Source organism: Rousettus aegyptiacus, unplaced genomic scaffold (assembly GCF_014176215.1).
Source record: "Rousettus aegyptiacus isolate mRouAeg1 unplaced genomic scaffold, mRouAeg1.p scaffold_m13_p_5, whole genome shotgun sequence".
Lineage (NCBI taxonomy): Eukaryota > Metazoa > Chordata > Mammalia > Chiroptera > Pteropodidae > Rousettus > Rousettus aegyptiacus.
Genome location: NW_023416308.1, coordinates 15,271,303 through 15,290,661, shown reverse-complemented (window position 1 = coordinate 15,290,661; position 19,359 = coordinate 15,271,303). Strand labels below are relative to the sequence as shown.

General features: G+C 42.0%; 1 protein-coding gene across 2 annotated transcripts in view; it reads left to right on the top strand.

The window, feature by feature from the left end:
* The window catches only part of SLC5A1 (solute carrier family 5 member 1), a 54,441-nt gene that overhangs the window by 13,253 nt on the left and 21,829 nt on the right, over nucleotides 1–19,359 (top strand). For both annotated transcript variants that reach the window (XM_016129558.2, XM_016129557.2), the window contains exons 3-5: nucleotides 11,325–11,429; nucleotides 12,038–12,097; nucleotides 13,263–13,367. In XM_016129558.2, coding sequence (XP_015985044.1) covers nucleotides 11,325–11,429; nucleotides 12,038–12,097; nucleotides 13,263–13,367 — 270 coding nt within the window. The remainder of the gene's footprint in view (nucleotides 1–11,324; nucleotides 11,430–12,037; nucleotides 12,098–13,262; nucleotides 13,368–19,359) is intronic.

Sequence of the window (19,359 nt, the reverse complement as noted above, 5' to 3'; positions counted from 1 at the left end):
CTTTCCCACTCTCTCTCTCTCTCTCCCTCCTTCTCTCTCTATTATGGGGCCATTTCCCTCCCATTCGTCATGGCTTAGTCTCCTCCTCAGAGTTTCTCTGATCAATGCACAGCCACTCACCACTCCGTGTGCGCTGTGTTCCCAGGCATCAGCTGACTCGTGTGTAGCCAAGTTCCTGCCATCTGGTTAGTACCTAAGCTCCCACCTTTTCCTCTGGCTGCCCGCCTACCATCTTCTAATGCACAAGCACTTCCGCAGACAGAGAAAGGAAAAAGTAAATGACCACTTGTAGTCAAGTCATGCACCACTTGATAATGCAGATATGTTCTGAGAAATGTGTCTTTAGGCAATTTTGTCCATGTGCGGACATCTTAGAGTGCACTTACACAAACCTGGATGGTCTAGCCTTCTACACACCCAGGCTGTATGGGATAGCCTATTGCTCCTAGGCTATAAACCTGTATGGCATGTTTCTGTACTGAATACTGCAGGCAATTGTAACATAATCGTAAGTATTTATGTATCTGAATATATCTAAACTTAGAAAATGTACAGTAAAATATTATATAAAAGATAAGATATGTTACATCTGCATAGAGCACTTATCATGAATGGAGCTTGCAGGACTGGAAGTTGTTCTGGATGAGTCAGTGAGTGAGTTGTGAGTGACTGTGAAGGCCTGGGACATTCCTGTTCACTGCTGTAGACTTTATAAACACTGTACGCTTAGGCGATGCCAAATTTATAAGACACCATGAGATTAAATCAAAGCACAAGAAAAAGTGATACGCTCAAGAGACGCAGTAAACACGAGATGTGTGAGGTGACGGCAATGTAAGATGGCACACTGTTTTATAGCAAACCTTTTTAGTAAGTAGAAAGAGCACACTCTAAAATGACAATAAAAAGTATAGTGTAGTAAATACATACATCAGTAATATAGTAATTTATTATCATTGCCAAGTATTATGTACTGTACGTAATTGTATGTTCTTTACTTTTATATGACGGGCAGCACAGTAGGTTTGTTTACTTCAGGGTCACCACAAACATGTGAGTAATGTGCTACAACATTAAGACAGCTTTTTCGTCACTGGCGATAGGAATTTTTCTGTTATAATGTTATGAGTCCATCACTGTATGTACATGTGCCCACCGTTGACCGAACATTGTTATGCAGTGCATGACTGTGTAATAAATATTTCTGGTTGGTTGAAGTCAGAAGAGTTCAGAAACTATCAGTTAAGATGAATTCTTTGGATTATTCATGTTAGAAATACATCTTGACTCTCCCTGTCTACCACTGGCATGGCACCTTTTGAGTTAGCTGCAGCTATATGTGTTTGGGTTGGGGTGAACTTACTATCAGGGAGATGATTTAGAGTTTTATTCTGGAGGGAGGTGCCTTGGTTTGAATCCCAGCTCCACCCATTTCTGGCTTGAGTGTTACATAACATCTCAGTTTTCTCAACTGCAAAATAGAGATCATACCATTTACCTCGTAAAGTTGTTTTGAGGATCAAATTAGTTGATACATGTAAATCTCTTAGAACTGTATATAGTATTAGCTGGCCAAGGTGGCTATTCTTATTATCTTTGTCCTCATTATTATTGTATCTCACCTCTAAATCTTCCTTCTTAAACTGTGAATTCAATCATTTATCCATTTGTGCATTGCTATTCCTTCATTGTATATCTATGGATTGATTACCTACTATGTGCCACACTCTGTGTTAGGTGCTGGTGTGCACGAGTGCATGTATGTGTGTGTGTGTGTGTGTGTGTGACATACACATACTTACACAATATATTCAAAATTACAAATAATGGCAAGTGTTAAACAGGAGATATATTTGAGTCGAGGGTGGCAGCGAAGGAGAGGAGTCATTCTTAACCTGCATAAGAGGGTCAAGGAAGGCCTTTCTGGGGACTGAGCATTTAGACTGAGAACAGAAGGCCCAGAAAGAGGCAGTGTGGGGAAAGAGAAACCCAAGCAGAAGAAACAGAATGGTCAAAGCCCTGAGGTGGGGACGAGCTTGAGATATCTGAGGAACTGAAAGGGAGCCAGTGTTGGGTGGAGATCCTGTGAGTTGATTGGGCCCTTTGGCTGAGGACCCCCAGGTTGATGATGATCCCCCAAAATAAGCCCATCTGAACTGGTAAGAGGGCTTATCTCTAGCCTCCATGACCTATAAATGCCAACAGAAGACTTTATCTGCCTTTTGTGCCAACAGCCTGTGGGAAAATGCCAGCTTTGGCAGTGGTTTCCTGATTTACTATCTCTTCTGTTCTTGGGGCAAGGAGAAGTATTGCTGAAGATACTGAGCAAAAGGCACCCACTGTCCACGAGGGGATGAGAGCTGACATAGAGTAAACAGATTATGAGGACTCTGGAGCAAGACTTGTGTTTAAATATTTACCCGAGTCCCAGAAATAAATAGCCTGAATTTACAAGCCCCACCTTCTCCTCTGTCCCAATGCAGGAAGCGTGGTCCCCGAGAGATGGCCAGGGTCAAAGGTTAAACCTTTCCAAACTTCCCCTATAAAAAGATACCTTAGGAGGGAATCAAAATGCTAATTCAGGTTAAATACTGGTTCCCTAGAGGAGTAGGGAAAAATCTGAAATATGAGTTTGAGGTGGACATTTTCATACTGTTCCTGAATTTACTGTGAGGTGGGTAGGGGGTTCTGACTCTATCGTGTCCCTTCAGGGAAGTTCAGAGGAGAATGCCTGGGAAGGAGGAAGTCAGCATGGGACAGTGGTCTCCCATCTATCTCTTCGATGTTGGTCATGCTGGGCTATGAGACCCTGTGCAAATATGTCACTGCGCTAGCGTTTAGTTTTCTTACCTGTAAAATTAAGATAAGAATAATGTCTACCTCATTGGCTATTGTGAGATTTAAATAAGATAAAGTGAATGAAGGGCTTGGCCTCATACTTGGCCTAAAGGAGGCTCTGTAAAAATTTACCATCCTCTCTTCCTTTCTTGTCCTCCAAGGATGGGGCTCTCAAAGTGTGGTACCTATACTAGCAGCATTAGCAAGACCTGGGCTCCTGTTAGAGATGCAAAATTTCTGGTGTTAACCTAGATCTACTGAATCAGAAACTGGAAGGGCTGGGGCTCAGCCATCTGTTTTAACAAATCCTCCACATGATTCTGATTAGGGTTGTCAGATTTGGCAAATAAAAATGCAGGATGGTCAGTTAAATCTGAATTCCAGATAAACAGTAAATACTTTTTTAGTATAGGTATATCCCATGCAATATTGGGACATACTTGTACTAAGAACATATTTGTTTATCGGAAATTCAGATTTAACTGGGCGTCTTGTATTTTGATTCTAGATTCTGAAACATGCTAAAGTTTGAGAACCACTGTCCGAGGATATCTCAGGGGTGGTGTCTAGCACAGCTTAGAGAAGGAATGGAGAGGAGGCCCCGGGATATCCTGGTATCATTACTTAAAAGGGAAGACAGAAACTGGGAGTAGAAAGTCGTTTCCAGAGCGATGGACATTCTGGGTGTTATACGGCCCATTACCAAAGAAAGCAGTTTCCTGATATTAGCTGAATACATTTTCAATTTTAACTGTGTAGAACTTGCTCTCCCCAAGAGAAAATGATCACTGTCTCTTATGAGAAAGTCACGGTACTCCATAAAAATACCGGTGTGTAAAAACAATATTGGTATTTCTTCAGAATAGCATGCCTTTGTGGGGCAAAACATTCTTTCTTTTTTTAAAATTAAGTTTATTGGGGTAACATTAGTTAATACAATTATATAATTTTCAGGTGTACATAATACTTTAACATCTGTTTATTCTATTGTGTATTTACCATCCAAAGTCCAGTTTCCTTCGGCTGCCATATATTTGACCCCCTTTGCCCTGTCTATCTCTCCCCTCCTCCCCCACTCCTACCCTCTGGTAATCACTAGTGTATAGTCCCTGTCCATGAGTCTCTGTTTGTTTGTCCTGTTCATTTGTTGCTTTTAGGTTTATATCCCACATATAAGTGATATCATGTGATTTTCAACTTTTTCTGTCTGGCTTTTTTGCTTAGCATGATTATCTTGAGGTCCATTCATGTTGTTGCAAATGGCAGTATTTCATCTCTTCTTATTCCACTGTATATATGTACCACAGCTTCTTTAGTCAATCATCTATCGTAGGGCACTTCGGTTGCTTCCATGTCCTGGCCACTGTGAATAATGCTGCTATGAACATTGGTGTGCAAATGTCTTTTCGGATATGGGTTTTCAAGTCTTTGGGGTAAATATCCAGTAGTGAGATTGCTGGATCATATGATAGATCAATTATTAGTTTTTTGAGAAACCTCCACACTGGTGAAACGTTCTTAAAGTTTTCTCATCTTGTCACCTCCTTTCAGCCTGGGAACACTGTTGTGAGGTAGGCTAAGAAGGATGCTTATCTTGGGTGTATAGTGGAGAAAACTGAGGCTCAGGGCGGTAAAGTGATTGGCTCATGGTCATATCATTTGCTCTGGCAGAACCAAGATTAGAACCAGGTCAGAAGGCTCCTAGTGTGCTTAGAAGGAGATGAAAATAGGTCCACCTAGATTAATTATGTTTTCAAGTGCAACGATTGATACAGGGTACTTTTTGCAAATCCATTGGCTGTTTCTGATTGTGAAGCTAGCCATTGTTTGTTGTCTTTGGTAATTTTTGACTCCTGGGTTAGTGGTCCTAAGTGTACATATACTGTCTTACTTTCCCTAAGAGTGTGGAAACAAAGATAAAATTCATGTATAAACTTGAATGACTTCCTCTGCGGTATAGTTTTGTTTTTATTTGAAAATGAAAGGTCAACCTGAATTATTTCCAAGGTAATTTCATCTCTAACATCAGATACCTAGGCTAAGATGTTTATTTTCTATTTCTTATCACACAAGACATAATTTGGGTTAGCATTCAACGACATTTTCATGTCTTCTTTTTACATACCCCGTCCCTCCAGCCAAACAAACAACTTCCCTCCATGCTTTGTTCTTAGGCCTCAGGCTGAGTAAGTAAATCTGAAACAGCTCTGGAATTGTTGCCCTTTGTCGTTAAAGTTTTTAAAAAATTGCATTCTGATCATATAATTATACAAACTCATTGTAGAAAAATGGGTAGCTTTTCTCTTGCTACTTTTAAGATTCCGTCTTGGTCTTTAACATTTGGGATTTTAATTATGATGTCTCGGTATGGGCCTCTTTGGGTTCATCTTGTTTGGGACTCTCTGTGCTTCCTAGGCTTGTATGTCTATTTCCTTCACCACGTTAGGGAAGTTTTCTGTCATTATTCAACTAGATTTTCTACTTTCTGCTCTCTCTCTTCTCCTTCTGGTATGCTTCTGCAAATGTTGTTATGTTTGATGTCGTTCCAGAGGCTGCTTTAACTATCCTCATTTTTTGGGGGGATTCTTTTTATTGGTGTTGTTCCGATTGGGTGTTTTCTGCTACCTTATTTTCTAAATTGCTGATTTGATCCTCTGCTTCTTCTAATCTGTTGATTCCCTCTAACGTATTCTTCATTTTGGTTATTATATTTTTCATTTATGACTGGTTCCTTTTTATGTTTTCTATCTCCATTTTAATGCTTTCTATCTCTTTGTTAAAGTTCTCATTGAGTTCCTCTACTCTTCCCATAAGTTCATTGAGCATTTTTATCACCAGTGTTTTAAACTCTGCATCTGGTAGATTGCTCATCTCTATTTTGTTTAGTTCTTTTTCTGGAGCTTTGTTCTGTTCTTTCATTAGCAATATGTTTCTTTGTCTCCCCATTTTGGCTGCCTCCCTGTGTTTGTTTCTATGGATTAGGTAGGGCTCCTAAGTCTTCTAGTCTTAGTAGGGTGGCTTTATGTCCTATGGGGCCCAGTGGTACAGTCTTCCTTGGTTACTTGAGCTGGGTGTCCAAGGTGTGTCTCTTAAATGGATTGTGTGTACCCTTCTGTTATAACTGAGCCTTGGTTGCTGTTTGCACATTGATAGGTGAGATTGACCTGCAAGCTGATTGGTTGTGAGGATGGGCTGGTGAGGGGCTGACCCTATGAAGCAGGATTCACTTTAGCAGGACTCTGGTGTCTATCCAGTCTACTTTGTGGGTATGTTCTCCTCAGATGTAGCCCTGAGTGATGATCTGGCTCTGGTCAAAGATGACCACTGGGTGTGTCAGCTCAAGGGCCTCCTGGGAGAAGCCCAGCTGCAGGCCAAGTTTGCTGCAGCCTGTGCACTCTTCAGGGCCACTTGGCATGAGCCATGAAGAAATCCACAGAAGGCCATCACCTGTACTGGGCTTAGTGCTGCCTTGAGAGGCCAAGCCAGGAATGGAGGCTGGCTGCCACTAATGTTGGGCTTGGGGCTGCTCAGCAAGAGGTACAGGGCATGACAAGGCCAGATGCTGCTTCTTTGGGTTTTGTGAACCTTTGAGAGATTTTTAGGAAAATCCACAGCATGAGCCAAGATGGGCCATTTGTATGGAAAAAAACATCACTAGAGGCAGGTTGGGTGGGCCCCCAAGTTGAGTGGGGTCTCAAGGAATCACCTGGGCAGGGTAACCTGTGTTAGCCAGGTTGATGGAGACTCAAAAATGGCAGCCACCTGCATCCTCATGCTGGATGTGGATAGGGCTCAACAAAGGAACGATGTCTTCTGCCAGAACTTTTGTCTGGGAGAAAGCTGCCCCTCAAGCCCTTGACCTGAAGCCAGATACTCACTTTCTCCTTGTATGTTCCTGACACTCCTCAAGCAGCTGTCTTAGTGCTGGAGCTCAGAGTGAGTGTCCATCACTGAGTAAGTCTGTATGTGGGCCCTTTAAGAGGAATATCTGTGACTTCTGCATCCCTATGCATCACTCAGCCACAATCTGTGCAGTTTTTCACAGCCAGAGATTGTGGGGACTTATCTTTCTGGCACTAGATTCTTGGGCTGGGGAGCCTGGTGTGGGATCGGGACCCCTTGTTCCTCCAGGATACCTCCGCAGCTGAGATATATACACTGATTCTCAACTGTTATACACAATTGTGGGACTGGCCCATTCCATCTCTCTACCCCTCCTACCAGTCTTGAGGTGGCCTCTTATGTATGTGCCCCATTATAGGACTTCTATTTAGCCAGGCCTCAGCTAACTCTCAGTGATGGTTGTTCTGTAGTTTTGTTGTAATTTTGATGTGGTATTGAGAGGAGGGGAGCACAGTGTCTACCTTCTTCACCATCTTGACTGGATCTCATCCCAAACTTTTTGTCTCCCATATCTTAGCCTCTCAATTTTGTAGTAAGCACTGTGTTCCTGATGCAGAAGAGAGGTCAACACAAGTTTAAGAAGGGAATAGTGACTTTTGACACAGTCCAGGCAGGCTTCTCAGACTTATTGTGCATAAGAATCATTTGGAGAGCTGATGACTCTGAGTTAGTAGGTCTGGCATGGGGACAAAGGAGTTCATGAGCTCCAGTAAGAGGAAGGGCAGTATGAAAATTTGTCATGGGAGTGTAGGTGATAAAGAAAGAGTGTCTTTTTTACTTACATGGGTTGCTATAACAAAATATCACAGACTGGGTGACTTAAACAACAGAAATATAATTTTTTTTTTTCAGTTCTGGAGGCTATAAATTCAATCAAGATGTTGTTCTGGTTGGTTTCTGGTGAGACCTCACTTTCTGGCTTGTAGATGTCTCTCTGTGCACTTACCTAGTCTCTTCTCTGTGCTCATGTAAAGAGAGACAGAAAGAAATTTCTGGTGTCATCTTCTTATAAGGACCAGTCCTATCATGTTATGACCTAATTTAACCTTAATTGTCTCCTTAAACACCCTATCTTCAAATGGAGTCACATTAGGGGTTAGGGCTTCAACACATAAATTTTGGGGAAACATAATTCAGACCAAAATAGTGTTTATCGTAGATTTTGTAAATTATCTTTGAGGGTGAAGTGATTGTCCTCTTGGAGGAGAGAAAGGACGTTGATTGAGGGTCAACTGAGTGTCAGTCATTACTGATTCATGATCTCCTTTGACTCCTGCACAACCCTGTCATGAGAGAAGATTGAAGCTCACAGATGTTATGATCACCCAGGTAGTAAGAGGTCAGCAAAGCATTCAAACTTTAATTTATAAGTTCATGCTTTCATATCACTAAACAGAACTTTAACTTGAAATCTTGCCAAATTCCTAGGACTATGTCTTTAAACTTGGAGTTGCCAAGAAGACTACTTGGCAGGTTCTTTTGGGAGTCTGAGAGGGTCTCTGAATAGGGTATCGACATGATCAGAGTTTTGCCTTGAGGAGGTAACTGGCCACGTGTGTGGGTGGGTGACTGGAGGTCATCTAGAAGCCTGTTGCTATGGTCCTGTTGAGAGATCATGACAGCCAGCACGGAGCAATTTTAAAAGTGCTGTATTCCCATGGCATTGTAAGGGCAGAGTCAGGTTTTGGTAAATGATTGAGTACAAGTCATGGGGCAGAGGGAGGGAGTCCAGGATGAGGCCAAGATGGGCAACTGAAAGGACAGCACTGCCCTTGGCAGAAATGAACTTAACCCGTGCCCTGGACATGCTGGCACCCCCAAAGCTCTCCTGGCCCCCATTCTAGTAGGTGGTGAAGAGGTACCCCAGGAAAGCTTGCAACTGCTTAAAGTCCAATGTCCCCCTTTGGGGAGATGTTGGAGAGGACTTCTCGAAATTAAGGTTAATGCAGTTAATCATTACTGATAATTATGTTCTTAATAGTACAACATTAGCCTTAATCATTTATTGAGTGAGAGATGATAAATGAAAAGATAATGACTTAGAACAGGCAGGCTGTGTGCAGAAGGAATTTTGATTAAAAGTGGACTGTTATTTCCATTAAGCTGTGAGGTGAAAAAGGTGGATGTTTCTAAACAGCCTGCTTTCCTCCCAGTTTCCCCTTTACTCCCCCTCCTCCTTCTCCTTCTTTTAACTCACAACGTATTTTAAAGTTTGTGCTAAAAAGGGGACAAGGTGCAGTCTGGGGCAATAGAACTTTTGATACCATGAGAATTCCATTTATAGGCAGAGGCAATAGTAACTTACTTCTTTATGCAAAATTTACTAGGTCCTATTCTTTTAACAAAGGCAAGCATGCCTACGTTGTATAACCATTTTAAAGTACAGATAACAAAAGATTAAAACTCTTAAGTGGCAATATTTAAAGTACAATTCCCCTTTCTTAATGAATGGCATCCACCCAGTTGCTCAAGCCCCAATCTAGGAGTTACCCTTGATTACGCTTTCCCTCATTTCCCACATCTGACCCATCAAGAGGCCCATCAACTTTGTTTTTGAAACAGATCCCAATCTGTACAATAGTCTTTGTCTCAACTGCTACCACCTGAGACCAAGCTTCTGTCTCCTCTCACCCAGATGCAGCAATGGCCTCCTACATGGCATCTCTGTTTTCTTCCTTGCCCCCAACACTACACTCTCCACATGCTTGACAGCAATCTTTAAAAGCAAGTTAGATTCTGTCTCTTTCTTACTTGAAACCCTCCAGTGGCTTACCATTACACTTGGAGTAAGATCCATACCTCCTAATCTGGCTTGCTAGGATCTATGTGATGTATCCTCACTCTGCTTTCCAACCTCATCTCGTACTACCCTCCATGCTCACCACACTCCAGCCACTCTGGCCTTCTTTCTGCTCCTCACCCATAAGGACCTTCTCACTATAGGGTCTTTGCTTTGCTGGGATGATTTTCCTTTATTCTTAGAATGGTTGGCTTCTTTTATCATTCTGATCTCAGGTTAGAGGTCACTCCCACAAAGGGAAATTTCCCTGACTCTCCATTCTAAAGCAGTCATTTTATCATACCTTCTTTATTCTCTTCACAAGCACTTACCACTCTTGGATATTTTTTCTTTTCTTTTCTTTCTTTCCTTCCTTCCTTCCTTCCTTCCTTCCTTCCTTCCTTCCTTCCTTCCTTCCTTCCTTCCTTCTTTCTTTCTTTCCATTTATTTATGTCTCCTCTGTTAGAATATAAGCTTCTGGAGAGTAGAGATTTTGCTCATGCTATTCACAGCAGAATCCCCAGTGTCTAGTGTTTGATACATTGAGTAGATGCTAAGGTTAATATTTGTTGAATGAATGACGAAGGCATTTACACTATCTCTTCATCATTCTGGAGACCTCCTTTTGGCCTGGCCTTCAGGGATCTCCCTCTTCTCTGACATGGCACTAAGCACCCACTGCCTTATATTAGGGGTAAGGTACAGTAAGGACCATTTCTTGAAGTCATCTGTCTTTTGGAGAATAAGTGTTTTGTTCGAGATTTGGACCATTTTAGGAACATTAGATAAATAACCACAAGCCTCCCCACATCAGCTCAGCAAGAATGAAGATAATTATACTAGTTTGATATTTATCAAATACTGCTATGCCATGTCCTCCTGGGCATTAAAGGACTCTTAGAACTTTCTGGAGCTCTCTTGGACCCAAGAGATGTAATTGAGTTGATAGCACATTATAATGACTGGTCAGCGCAAGAGCCCTCTCTTGTTTCACCCGATATTTTCCCCTTGATCTTTCATTCACAATCCCATTCTCCTTCCCCTTTCTAGGCTCCTACTCTTGGGTATTTAATATATGTCCTTCCGATCTGTATTCTAGCTATGTATTGATGCATATGTATATCCTTGAAAAAATGCAGTGTTTTGTACATGTGTCTATGGAGTCTCTGGGATCTTTGTAAAAAATAAAAATACTGTATCAATTTAGAGAATTATTTTTATTATTAATCTCATCTCTTATTACTAGGGAGTATGTGGAATTATAGAATTTAATAGCTAAGAGTCACTTGAAAATCACTGGCTCCGCTGCCTGCCTTCTTTGAGAACGAAGGCCCAGAGGCTTCCTTTTAAATGATTCCTTCATCAAACTGTTGCCATTTACTGAGAGTCTGTATTGGTCAAGGTCCCAAGCCAGAAGTGCTGGAGGACACAGAGTTGAATGACACAGGCCCTGCTCCTGAAACTACAGCTTCCTGGGAGACTTCTAGTGGAGTGGGTGGGCTGTGGGCCTTCCCAGGTCTTCTTTGCTATTGAGCGTTTGGCTTACAAAGGACTCACAGATGATCCGATTTGGGGATACATCCCCACTGTCCCTTCTCCGTTTTTTTCTTTTCATCTTCACTATTATTACCCAAGTATCCACATCCACCTTCTGACCAGTGGTGCCAGCACAGTCAAATTCCTGACCTGCCTCTGCTCTTTCTTGTCCTTCTCTTGGTTGACATGTCTCTCCTCTTCTTCGCCCACCCTTAAGTGTCCTGGTGGAGCACAGAGTCCTCACCATACTCTATCTTTGTGTTTCCAGATTGGCGCTTCGCTCTTTGCCAGTAACATCGGAAGCGGACACTTTGTGGGGCTGGCAGGGACTGGAGCAGCTTCAGGCATCGCCACTGGGGGCTTTGAATGGAATGTGAGTAACACTCGAGACAGTGTGTCCTCGAGCTCGAAGGAACTTTAGCAGTAGCCAGTCCAATCTATGCTCAAAGATACTCAGAGTGTTAGGGAACCTCTCAGGGCCACCCAGGATGGAGATGAAGGAGGGGCACAGTTTCAGGAGCCCCAGGGCCCTTCTCCCCTTTCAGTAGACTAGCATGAGAAAACCATTGACTCGATAGCAACAGTGTTTCTTTCTTCTCTTAAAAAGCCAAACCCTCCTGTATCTTTCTGGCCATGTTGGAGGTTTGGAAATGCTTACCACCAGGTTTCCATTATTATTATCATTTTTAAAAAGGTCTCCAAATGGTATTTTAATCCTTGTAAACCAGGGAAGAGGCAAAAAGGAGCTGTGGTGTCAGTGGGCAGCGGCCTGTGGTACCCTCCATGGTTGCCTGGTTGCCATTCCCATGGGCCAGTTAGGCAGCAAAGGCCCCTCTGGTCTCTGATGGCCAGCTAGAGAGCTGTCTTCAGTGCCCGAAGAGAAAATGCTGGGTGATTGTTCTGCAGCAGCTGAGGGCCCTCCAGGCAGCAGGATGGGATAAGTTTCCTCCTGGTTTGACTCCACCTCTTTTTCAATTTCAGGCCCTGATTTTTGTGGTTGTGCTTGGCTGGGTGTTTGTCCCCATTTACATTAAGGCTGGGGTAAGTATCTTTTCTGTTATTCTATTTCCAAGATACAGAAAAATATTGTTATCTACATGAGCTTGTTCCCCCTAGAAGGCAGAGGAGACTTTATGGGATAAATGGCAGAGAAAACCTGTGCCTTGGCTTTCTTTCCCAGGTTATAAAGCTCTTGACTCTTAGGGGCATTAAACAGATCCACTCAGTCATGACTTACTCATCCCGCTAGGAAGCTTTCTTAAGAAATCTCATTTCATTCAGAGGCCTTTGAAGCATCTTGCCCCTCACTCTGGCTGTATATTTACAAGGCACTGCCATGCATTTGCTCACGATATATAACTGTGTGCCTCTGTCTCTGGGAGGGAAGCAGCATGAGAAAGGGAACCATATTTCCCCTGCATTCACCTATATCAGCAGCTCTTGTTTGCTGAGAATGCAGCTGGTACTCAACTATCAAAGGGATGCTTTATCTTTCTTTGAAAGCTCTCTGACATTTTACCAAAGATAGCTTTAATGCTAGCTCCTCAGTGAAATATAGGAGTACCTACTATGTGTAACTCTATCGAAAGCAGTATGGAAGAAACACAAGACAGACTCTATATCTTCTGGAGGCTGTTGGTGACACGTGCCTGATCCCAGGAGATAGCAGGTTCAAGGTTGAAGGAACAAGACAAGAGTGTGGTTGGAATTTGCAGAAAGGAACTAGCAGAACAGTCAAGCAGGTCTACAGCCACAATTCTTGGCAAGACCTGTGTGCAGAACAGGGTGAAACACATACCCAGCTTGGCCACCTTTTTTGGCACACTGAAAAGATGCTACCATTGTTATGATGTCTTGTTAATAGTAGGTGCTTTGCATGGGAATATATATCTATTTATCCCCTCCTCCTCGAGGGCAAAGATTTGCCTTCTTGGTTATGTGTAGTCATGTGTTCATTAAAAAAATGTTTTTTTAGGTGCCTTCCAAATCCTGGGGTAATATACAGCTACCTCTGCAGGGTAAGGCATGTGGGATTGAGGTGAACAAATGGCTAGAGGACAGCCATCTGGCCACTGCAGACTTCTCTGACCAACAAGGGTTAAGCCTTGATCATACCTCTGATACCGCTTGTGGATGCCACTGCTCTTCTTGCTCTGGGCCTTCTGGTCACTCTGGTTGGTGGTGACCTCCCTTATATCCTATGCAGGTGGTGACAATGCCAGAGTACCTGAGGAAGCGATTTGGAGGCAAGCGGATCCAGGTCTACCTCTCTCTTCTGTCCCTGTTGCTCTACATTTTCACCAAGATCTCGGTGAGTCCACTGGCTGTCTCAGAACTTGCCCGCTCTTTCTCCTTAGCACGTGCTGGCCCAGCAAGGGGCAGCACTATATGTTTCCATTAACTTGATTCCTTACACCTTCTTGCTCCTTAGGGTAAAGTCCTATTTCATGCATCAAGGAGCCAACATGTGGGATTCCTTAGCCTCCACCGTGAACAAGGTTGAACACATAAACAGATTCAGGAAGGTTCAGTGAAAGCTGAATAGAAGATTATAAGGAAGTTAGGGATGTCTGAAGCCTGGCCCCAAACGTAGAGGTTGCTGTGGGCCTTTGTGCCCTGTCAGGGTCAGAATCTGCTTCCAGGTGACATTTCTGATGCACTTAAACATGAGCAGTCAGTGACAACCCTTGGGGGTACGTCAGAGATTCTCCCTCTTTTTTTATGGACAGGGAAATGAAAACCCTGGGCATGGGAAGTACTTGCTCAGGATCCTGAATCAAGAATGGAACCCAGAACTCTGACTCCAGCTCACTGTCCTTTTTACTGCATGAGACTTCTTGTATTCACTTGGAATCAGCTCCCTGGGCCTTCAGTCGCTAACCTTCTGGGGGATTTCTACTCTCTTTGAACCCAGGTACTGAGGCTGCTCTCCTTACCATTTAGCCTGTCTCCCTGCCAACCTGAAGCTGCAGGCTCCAGTTTGCAGGGCTGAGATATCTCAGGGATTGGCTGGCCATTGAGAGCTGTACAGAGCTCTGGGCTGACCCACTGGAGCGAGTCTTGTATTCCTTCTTCAATTAACTTTTCCTTCCTTAAAAGTGTGCAAGTCAACTCCTTTTGATGGTAAAACAAAATAGAAGAGCCAGGAGCCCACTGAAGTTCTGAGATAGTCTCCTGACATCCCAAAATATGGTGGGAAGAGAAAAGCTTCCTTATAGGTTTTGCCTGATATATTCTCAAGGTGAGATGAAAGAAAGAGAAAAAGGATAATGTGAATGATAGGATATAAGAGAAAGAAATCAGGACCTTGGTAAGAAAACTATGTAGGCAAATAATCGGAGGAAATATAGGGTTGTGGAGGAGGAGCCTGGGCTCCAGGTCTGCTCCAATGGTCACCAGCTGGTTACCTGGGGCAAATGATGTATTGCTTTACCTCTCCGGAACTTAGCTTCTTCATGGGTAAGATAGGGATGAGAATTGCTACCTTGCCTACCTCATTGTCTAGTAGTGAGGATCAAATGGATTTATTTGAAAACACGAAGTGTCATTGAGATATAAGATAAGATAATGAACATGAGAACCCTTTCTAGTTTCTGTGAGAAGCTCCCTGGGTTGCTTTAGCATCCTAACCTAGCTAGAGAGAAGGCTGTATATTTCGGATACTAGATCTTCGTCAGATATATGATTTGCAAATATGTTCTCATTCTGTCAGACATACACAAGCAGAAATAGAATAGTATAATGAGCACTCATGGACCTAATACACATCACTCTGCTTTAATAATGATCAACATTTTGCCATTCTTGGTACATCTATCCTTTTCTATTTTTTTTCAGTAATATTTTAAATCAAGTTTTAGACATCATGTCATTTCACTGCAAATTCTTCAGAAGCACTTTGACTTTTAAAAACCTCAACTATTATGCTATTACCTACACAAAAAAATTTTACAATTTCTTAATTTAGGTGGTTTAATACCTGGTCTATGTCCAGATTTTCCTGATTATATAAAAAATGTCTTCTTACAGTTGATCCAAATGATGTCTATACATTGCATTTAATTGTATTTTCTTTAAAAGAAATTATATATATATATATCTCTTTAGCCTGCCACAATTATTTTCCCTTTTATATTATTTCCTTCCATTCCTGGCCTACATGCAAAAACTTTATTTTTTTAAATGTTTTATTTTATTTTATTTTAAACAATTTTTAATTAAGTTTATTGGTTACATTGGTTAATACAATTATATAATTTTTGGGTGTACATTATCATCTGACATCTGTATATTCTATTGTGTGTTTACCACTCAAAGTCTTTTAAAAAAAATTGGATTGTTAGTCTTTTTTTTTCTTTTACTTAGAAAGAAGAAAATTATTTTTAATGAGCCAATTCACTTATTACACAGTTGAAGGCTAATGAAGTCACGTGATTAATAATATTCCCTTAAAATTGCATCCTGGGAAGTGTTTTCATTTAGGTTTAATGAAAAACACTTGGAAGCCATTGAGTACTGTGGGAAGTGTTTAGTTATGGTCCCTGTTTATGAATTAGTATGAGTTTATAGTTGATGTTGGAGGCTAAAGTTTTTTTTGTGTGTGTGACAATGTTTCATCCAAATTGAAACAGAAAAATTGACAAATATCAGAGTGTGTTTAGCCTGCAAACGAAGCCAAAAGCCAGAGGTTTGGAATCAGAGATAGACTAGAGAGGCTGAGGAAAACACGGAGCCCAGCAGGTGGCAATAGAGGCCCTTCTCTTCCCTCCATGTGCAAGCAATTAAAGTTACCATCTTCTTAAACCATCATGAAGACAAACCTAATTTCAATTATCTAGGGTCTGCTTGGCATGGAAACAAGAATAGATGGAGTCTGCATAGAGTAGGAGGAATAAAAACTTGTGCATAAAATCTGAGCCTGTGAGTAGGCCTTTGGTTTCCCAAGTCACTGAAGACTTCCATTTATAAAGAACACACATGTTTTTTAAAAATTTTATTTTATTATTAGTTTTAAGTATATAGTACATTGGTTTGACATTTATATAGTTTGTAAAACAATTCCCCTAATTTCTCTTTCCTCTGGCTCTCCACCTTGCCTTTACATTAATACTAACTGCATTTCCTATGCGTTTGTCTTTTTTGCTGTTGAGTTGAATTTTTTAAAAAATATTCTTGATAGTAGACTCTTAGCAGATATATGATTTACAAATATTTTATCCCATTCTGTAGGCTGTCTTTTTACTTTCGTGATAGTGTTGCACAGAAGTTTAAATCTTGGTGAAGTTTATTTTATTTACTTTTACTTTTGTTGCTCTCGCTTTTGTTGTTACTGAATGCATTGATTTGCTGACACCAAAAAAATCACTGCAAAAGCCAACGTCGTGAAGATTGACTCCTATGTTTACTCCTGAGTTTTATAGTCTTAGCTCTTCTACTTTGGATTTTGATACATTATGAGTTATTTTTTTTTCCGTATGATGCGAGGTAGGGGTCCAACTCCATTCTTTTGCACGTGGATATCCAGTTCTTTCAGCACCATTTGTTGAAGAGACCGTCATTTCCCCATTGAATGGTCTTGCACATATATATATATATTTTGCACAATTCAATGAAAGCATGCTCTCACCTAGAGGGCCAGTAGGGCTTTGTCTTGGTGCTGGGGCCAGTGCCCTGGATTACTCCCTACCCAGCTTCCTGATTTAAATGGCTACTGCCCTGGTTGGTGCCTTTGTGCTTTCCCTGCCAATGTGACAGTTCCACCTCTTTCGCTTTCTCCTCCTCTCCTTCAGGGTTAGTTTTCAGTTACAAGATGAAAACCCTGGGTTTTACTATTTTATTAGAGATCGGTGTGCAGAGCCTGCACTGGAAAGTGCTGGGAGGAGCGGAGAAGTCAGTCTTCCTGAGAGAGGGAAGGGCAGCAACATAAAAGGAGAAAAAGGAGTGTAAGCGGCAAAGGTGGAATTCGCAGGAAGTTGGTAAAGGAACAGCTCCTCTGTTCAGCTTGTGAGGTGGCACCTACCTAACGAGCATGTAGAGGATGGCACTGGGACTCCCCTTCTTGGAAGCAAGACTTCTCCAAGTCCACAGTTCAAGCTGGTTAAAGTCTGTTGACTACAGTTGCCATGGAAAGGGCACTTTTTGCTCTCAGAGCTTTTGTAGGGGTAGTCATATAAATAAATGAAGTGCCCAGCCTCACTCCCTGCCTCCCCAATCGACTCATCAATTGTTTGGGTTACTGATTAAACCTTCCTGGACTTGGAAGCTCCTAGGTAGTGAGAGACATCCTCCTTTAGTTCAGGTCCTGATGGAGCCCATTCCCTAGGAGTCAGCTTTTTCTGTATTTTGCTTTTAAATAGTACTTGGTGTAGGCTGTTCTCTCTCTCTCTCTCTCTGTGATTTCTGAGGCATCTTCCTGGAAGCCTTCCAGGGTGCCCTACCTGTTCCTCTTGCTTCCTAGAGCCAGCAATCCCTTGAATAATGCCCAAGAAAGAGGATAGCTGCCCTTTACTCAGTGCCAATCTCTTCTTAGTCTCCAGTAGGGGCTTTTCTTATCCTATCTCCAATTCTCATAAGAGTACTACACAAGTAGGAATTTTAATTTCATTTTCCACTTTCTGGAAGAGAAATCTGAGTCTCAGAGAAGTTAGGTAACTTGTCCCAAATCACACAGCTAGTGAATGGCAAAGCCAGGACTGAAACCTAGTGTCTCTAGTTCCAAAGTCGGTGTTCTCCTCACAGTTTTGCTCTGTTAATGGAATGAAGGTGTAGGATGACAGAATGGGATAGATCATTTAGTCCTATGTCCTATGCTCTCATTTTATGGATGGGGAAACTGAGGTCCAGATTGGCGAAGGGACTTTGTGGGCTTAAACAGTAGCAGAACTAGGATGAGAAGCAGGGTCCCTGATATTGAATCCAAACCTTTTGACATCATGTACCCATGTCCATCTTCTAAGTCTTTCAGTCCTCTATTAGGGAGTAGGTCAAAATTCAAGGCCTTGGGAAAAATGAAGATAGTCGGTGAAATGACCTTACAACCTAAATGAGCTTCTGAGAGTGGGATTTGAGAGGACTGTGAGGAGAAAACACCAGGTGCATACCGGAGATATGAAGGACCTGAAGGAGGGATGTCTGGACAGCAGGGAAGGGCAGAGAAGGCTCAGAGGGACAAAGCTTTGGCTTTATAAATTTGGCTGACTTCAGGATCACCATGGGTCACAGAGGAACATAAACTAAAAGATTTACACTGATGTTGCTGTAGCTGCCATGAGCTCACATTCAGGTGCACATGAATTCAGGATTCATGGACAAAAAAAAAAAAATTGTTAGTTAACAAAGACAGGAAGTCGGGTATTTACATTGCTCACAAAGATTAGTCAATTTTGCTGTGTGTATGGAGAGGCATGAATAGTTCGTGATGGGTGAGAAGAATGGCAACCAGGAACCAGCTAGGAAGGCTTGAGGAGGAGGTAGGATTCAGTGTGTGTGTGTAACTGATGGGACAGAAAGCTGAAATGCATTTCAGGTGCAGGGCCAAGGTGTGATTCTGGCCATTAGGCAGTGGTGGTGTAGGGTCGTGACCATGGTTGCCATCTTGTGGCCACATCCTTTTGGGCTCTGAGACCTAAATTTAATTACCCTTCCATGTACACCTGTAAATTTTATTAGCTGCACCCGAGTTCTACCTCAATGAGTTCTGAGAAGCATTCTGTTCTATAAAAGTTCCTGGCATCACATATCTTATTCAAATGTGCACAATCACTTGAGATAAAGCCTCAGATTTTACAAGTTATGCATGATGACTCAATGTCCCTGTTTCCTGTGGCCGTTATCACAGATCATGACTGCAATAAACTTTTATAGCAATTTCACTGTACATTTTGGATCCTTGGGTGAAACTAAGAGATTTGGTTCTTGCTTAAGGTTTGAATACTTATTGTATGAGCCATTCGCTTTCATAAATGAAAAGAAAATTTTGAGAAATGGAGCTCTCCATCTCAAACCTCACTGCTAGGCAGGATTTAGTGGGTGCTCAGATACAACGAGGAACAGAATGGGCAGCAAATGCAAACATATAAAATCACAGGATCTCAAAGCATCAGAGCTGAGATGAAACAACCTGCCCAAGGCTCATGGTCAGACGCCATTACTCTAAGAGGTCTTCCGTCCGGGTCTGTATTTTTATTGTTTCTCATGAGTCCTAGGGATGTTGTTCAGCCAAACTTTCAAAGTGATGAGAACAAAGCTCTTGGCCTAAATCTAACTTCCTGTTTTTGTAAATAAAGTTTTATTGGAACACAGTC